General features: G+C 35.5%; 1 protein-coding gene across 1 annotated transcript; it reads left to right on the plus strand.

Annotated features, from left to right (window-relative positions):
• The first annotated feature begins 877 nt into the window (after nucleotides 1-877).
• On the plus strand, nucleotides 878-2,975 carry LOC110112558. The gene is made up of 3 exons (XM_020844817.2): nucleotides 878-1,036; nucleotides 1,123-1,328; nucleotides 2,459-2,975. Exons 1-3 carry the CDS (start codon nucleotides 947-949, stop codon nucleotides 2,709-2,711), a joined length of 549 nt encoding a protein of 182 aa, XP_020700476.1. The 5' UTR covers nucleotides 878-946; the 3' UTR covers nucleotides 2,712-2,975.
• The last annotated feature ends 3,025 nt before the right edge of the window (nucleotides 2,976-6,000 follow it).

Raw genomic sequence — 6,000 nt, forward strand, 5'->3', positions numbered from 1 at the left:
TCTTTCTTTATTAGATTTAAATAAGAATTTTATTTTAATGGAATACAATGTTAAAAAAGGATTCATTTAGCTTGATGTTGTTTTTTTTTTTTTTTAAATTGTACTAAAAACTAGGAGTGTCAATTTTTGACACGACCCGAACCTAACCTGGAAAAATCTGGGTTCAGGTCAACCTGAACCCGAAATGGGTCAGGTTCGGGTTGAACAAATCAACCCATTTTAAAAATCAGGTCAGGTTCGGGTTGACCCAGCAACACGAAATTGACCCGAAATTGACACAAAAACTCATATTTGACCCGAAAATCCGAGATTGACCCGTTTTTTACTCGATTTTGATCCGAAAATCGAATATTGACCCGATTTTGACCCGAAAATTAGCAATTTTATGTCAACTTCGGGTCATTCGTGTCGGGTCGGGTTGACCCAGACCCGAATCGGATCGGCTTCGGGTCTGGAAACCTGACCCGTTTTTAAAAACGGGTCGGGTTTGGGTTGACCCGAACAGTGTCGGGTCAGTTCCGAGTTCGACCCGACCCCGACCCGCTGACCTGAATTGACACCCCTACTAAAAACCTACATTCTACAACAATTTTAAAAAGTTAATTTCTCTGCAACAACTTAAAAAGGTAATAAAAAAATATCTAAAATGAAACCTTAATACCATCATAATTAAACTTTGATCAAAACACTAATAAAATTTTTTTTCTTCTCCCTTCCAACAAAAATTACCTAACCAAAAACAGAAATTTATCAATTTATTAAATAAACCATCACCACCAACTATAGAATTCCTTCAAGATAAAGCAGCAGCAGCAAGAAAACTTAGTATACTTAAATTCTTTCAGCTGCTCTGTCCACATCACTTCCTCCTTTTAACACCACACAGTGACCACACAGCCTCCCTTATATCGCACTCTCTTCCCCCCTTCATCTCCCAACAATCTTCATGGCGTCTCTTCTTCTTCTGGTTCTCATCTTCGTCTTCAATCTCATCGCCTTCGCTCTCGCCATGGCCGCCGAGCAAAGGCGGAGCACGGTAATCACATAATGGGGTGCTCAATCTGTTCCACTGCAATATATTTTTCCTGAGATTTGTATATATATATGTGCGTGCAAATGCAGGCAAGAGTGGTGCCAGATGCAGAGAACAATTACACCTATTGCGTTTATGATTCGGACATCGCCACCGGCTATGGCGTCGGTGCGCTGCTCTTCCTAATGGTTAGTCAGGCTGTCGTTGCCGTCGCCACCAAGTGCTTATGTTGTGGCCGTGCACTGCACCCCGGCGGCCCTCGATTCTGCGCGCTTATCCTGTTCCTCTCCTCTTGGTGATTTTTCTTACCATTTTCCAAGTAATGTAAAATGGCACAGCAGGAGTATTTAGGCTTCGTTTGGGACAATTTTCTTACTATTTTGCTTTTGAGATCGCAATCATAATTTATGTTTGAGCAGTATTTTCCTTGATTTCAAAAAAAATTATTTGCAAGGAAACTGCTTTCTCCAGCAACTTCTAAATTTTTGAAAAACAAAAATTATTTTCTCTACAATAGCTTTACAAGCTGCCTCAAACAGACTCTTAGTTTTGTAAAAAAGTTATTTGAGTGAAAAATTTTACATTACACTTACTTTCAAATAAATTAAGAGTTTCTTTGAGGTGTTTTTTCTGTTGTTTTGCTTTCAAACAACAATCACAATTTAGGATCTGTGTAAGTTTGCTGATGTAGTGGATCGTCGGAAGTCGATACCTGCAAGAAGGATTTCAAGGAGTTCCCAATCCAGGGAAGAAGAAGAGAGTTTTCTCAAAACTTCAAAAGAGTTTTTATCATTCAATCCCCTTTCCTAATACAATGCACTCATATTTATAAAACTAAAAGAGTATTCTAGAGACTAGATAAGGTGTTCCTAAGGACTACTTCAAGCTTAAAATGCACCGCATCATTTGCTTTCTAGGTGCTTTGTTTTTCAGATAGCAATTATAATTTTGTTTGATTATTATTATTTTCTCGCTAATTTCTCACTGTTTTAAAAAAATTCTACGATGAAAAATCATTTTTTGCAATCAAAGAAGCAAAATTCCTTCATCAACATCAACTTCACAATCAACTTTATAAAATACTAAAGAACACCCCAAATAGACCTTTAGGGTTCGTTTGAGACGGCTTTTTTGCTGCTTCTTAAATCAGCTTTCTAATACGAAAATTAAAACTTTTGTATTGAAAAGTTTCTTTATGAAGTAGTAAGAAAGTCAACGTAATCGAAGCCTTAGTTTGGCCAAAATTACTGTGATGAAAAGATGATTTTTAGACTAAAATAGCTCATTACTTTCTCCGCCCTAAATTTGCAACAAACTTTACAAAACTCTTTAGTCGCCCTAACAGATGAATTCAGTTCAGTTCATTTTGAAATCAAGATCTGTTTGCAGCTGCGAGTATTTGACTGATTTGTGTGTAAAATAAAGGGTGACGTTCGTCATAGCGGAGTCTTGCTTGCTGGCGGGATCGGTGGAGAACGCATACCACACCAAGTACAGAACGCTGTTCGTGGACAATCCGCCGTCTTGCCAAACGCTGCGAAAGGGCGTTTTCGGCGCCGGCGCGGCCTTCGTCTTCTTCACATCACTTCTATCGGAGATATACTACATCTCCTTCTGCAAGGCTCGCGATGTCACCATCGCCAAGGAGCCCTCCATTGGCATGAGCTCCTACCCATAATAGACATAAAGGATCCATCTTCCTCGCTTGATCTGTTCTCAGTTTCTGTTCTTGAAGGGATTTAGTATTTTCAGTTTTATTGTATGATTGAGGTATTGAATTGATTGCTTGCTGATTCCAATGCTATATTTGGTTGTTGACTGAGAAATGTAGCTATAGATCTTTAATGAAGGCAAGAGAGGAGTGCTTGAAAAGTTTTAATTTTAGTAGAAAGAGTTGTAATTATTAATTTAGTAAAATGAATGGATCTGTAAGTTTTTCAAATAAAGTAAGTTATGCATATTGCGTAAGTTTTGATGTGCATGCTTAAGGCCAAAGTAACTTAGGAGCTCAAATCCACTTACCAACTAAGGAGAAATTATTATGTGCGGATGTCAAATACTGTTTGGAAACCAATCAGAATGTGTCACGTTAACCCTTGCTCGATGTCACGGTTGGGTATTACTGATGTAGTGCACTCTGGTTGATCTCTGGATGCCTTTTTGCATCTGTTCTCCGCACAGAATAATTTCTTCCAAAGGAGCCTTTTGCTTGGCTGAAGAAGAAATGAAAATAGAAAGTGTAAAAGGGTTAGGACAAATTTTGAAACTAAGCAGGTTAATAGTTAAAATTAGGTAAAGGAGCTGAGTGAGACATTATTTTGAAAAGGAGCAAAGCAGTAATTTTTTTTTAATGACGAGGAACCGTCTGCTACCACGCCCGGCATAGCCGAAGCAGTAATTCTAATTTACAACTTTAAGAAACTGTTAAACTAATTAATGGTTTATGGAAACCATGAAAATATTTTTTTGTTTTTAAAGAAACAAAAAAAGATTTTCGATTTCTAAGAAACCGTGAAACGTTTTTCCAGTTTGCTGAAATCATGAAAGACTTTCACGGGTTTCATGGTGAACTTGTTGACGAGTATTTAGGCTTCGTTTGGACGATTTTTTTATTGCTTCTTGAAGATAATTTTTTTAGTACAAAAATAAATATTTGTACTTGAAAGCTGCTTTCAGAAGCAGCAAGAAAGCCGCTTTAAGAAGCAGCAAGAAAACCATCCTAAATGAAACCTTAATCTAATGCTAAAGTAAGCCTACTCGTCAACATTTCACTTAGTCCCTTTATGACTTCATCCATCAAGCTAGCATTAGCCACATATTTATATATATATATATATATATGTTTGGTAAAAATATCAAGTACTCTAATATATTTTCCTAGCTAATATATATTCACCTCACTAGCTTGTGACAATGGGAAATTATTGGGTTCAGATCAGCATCGAACATTGTTCAGAGCGCAATGAAAATATGCTACATCATCCCCTACTCGGTACTGAACAGTATCGAGCTCGATACTGCTCAGCATGGAGCTCAGTACTACTCGGTACTATGAAATACCGAACTCAGTACTTCAAAGTACCAAGCTCAGTATTACTCGGTGTTGTGAAGTACCGAACATTAAGCTGTGATCGGTGTCCGAACCCAATAATATCTCGGTGACAAAAGACAATATATGTGCTCCAACTTTCTATCTAAACCTGTAAAATGCTCAATCCAACGACTCAAATGCTAATAACTCCTCAAACCATTTTGCCAAAGATCACTTCCATAGCAAATATGGCATCATAGTTCTTTCTACCATATTGTCCAAACATTTGGCACAACAAGAATCTATAATTTCTATTTGGAATATGTATAGTAAGGTGGTCATCATTTAATCATGCCAATAAAATTTAAAATTCAAAAGAAAAATCCACCCACTTAATCATAGGCAACAACCCTTATTTTGCATCACCAAAAGTTAAAAGCTTAGGATTCTAAATGTATTTGAGTTTCTTTCCAATGTAATCCTAATCTTTCATTTAATTTATCAAAGATGAATCACAACCTTTCATTTTATTTATACATTTAATTTATTTATTTATTAACTTAATTTATTTATTTAAATGCATGATTTTTTTTTATTTTATTTACATTAATTATATTTTAGAGTCTATTGTTACATTTAATACATTTATTTTATATTAAATTAGGATTAAATAATTAATATATATATATATATAATCTAATATTATATACCGACTCAGCAACTCGTGGCGCGCGGGGCAGCGGGCAGCGCGGGCGGGGGGCAGCGGGTAGCGGGCGGGAAATCCAAATTGTTTAAAAATAAACTAGTTTTCAGGTTGACCCGACAACCCACTGGGTCAACCCAAACCTGACCCGTTTTTTCAAACGGGTCGAATCTGCAAACCCGAACCCGAACCAACTCGGATTTTTCGGGTTGCGTCCGGATCGAATTTTCGTGTCGTGTCAAATATTGATCCCAAATTCAATTTAACATACACAAAACCACAGCCCCTATAAATTAAGGTGAAAATTAAAATTGGTGTAGCTAGAATGGCAATATAAGGTTTGTACAACCATGAGGGTAGTCATAGTGTTTTTGGTTGTCTAACATATAGTGGTAGAGTAGTAGACTCATCTTTTGTAGTCATGATATTTTCTTGTTCTTAGGATGAGCTCATTTCTATTTTTCATCAGGAGTGTCAATAAATGATTCGATTTGTCAATCCAGATTAAACTTGACACAAAAAATCTAAATATGGGTAGACCTGTTCGATAAATAAGTTGAGTTTGGGTTGGATTTAATGATCTATTTATGAAATGTGTCAGCCTGGGGTTAACCCATAAACTTGTTCTTGACCCAAAAAAAGACCCATTTCATGTCTTTTTTTTATACTTTTGGTTATAATCTTCTTATTTTTTTTATTAAACATCCTAAACTTTATAGCTAATAAGTTATGCAAAAAAAAAATTAAGGGGATTTACATACATACCATCATATACTACTCTATTTATATATCTAACATTTAAAATTTTAATATTACATTCATACTACTCATAGTTTACTTTCATATTAAATATAGGTGATAGAAATGAAATATATGAGAGGTAAGAATAAAATATGAGTAATATATTTTATATTAAAATAAGATAGGATGGTATGTATGTAATATTAAAAATTTTGGAAGGTAGATATGTAAATAAGATGTTATAGAGTGGTGTGTATGTAAATCCCCCAAAAATGTAACTAAACGTGTTAATGTATTAAGTTCAAGTTGGTGTTTTTAATAATTTTATTAAACTGGTTGGATTCAAGTTGACTTGATTTAGATCGGATCAATTTCAAGGCGAATTCGAATCGGCCCCATCAACCTATTTTGATACCCTAATTTTCATTCATCTTAGTATTAGGTTGACATTATATTTGATTAATTAGAAGAGAGGGACAGCGAAAGAGAGAA

This window comes from Dendrobium catenatum, unplaced genomic scaffold, assembly GCF_001605985.2.
Source record: "Dendrobium catenatum unplaced genomic scaffold, ASM160598v2 fragScaff_scaffold_1608, whole genome shotgun sequence".
Taxonomy (NCBI): domain Eukaryota; kingdom Viridiplantae; phylum Streptophyta; class Magnoliopsida; order Asparagales; family Orchidaceae; genus Dendrobium; species Dendrobium catenatum.

Excerpts from the sequence above, each read along its gene's own strand:
- LOC110112558 (XM_020844817.2), top strand. The coding sequence starts at position 947 with ATGGCGTCTCTTCTTCTTCTGGTTCTCATCTTCGTCTTCAATCTCATC. Across the intron at positions 1,037-1,122 it reads CCGAGCAAAGGCGGAGCACG|GCAAGAGTGGTGCCAGATGC; the intron begins GTAATCACATAA and ends GTGCAAATGCAG. Across the intron at positions 1,329-2,458 it reads ATCCTGTTCCTCTCCTCTTG|GGTGACGTTCGTCATAGCGG; the intron begins GTGATTTTTCTT and ends TGTAAAATAAAG.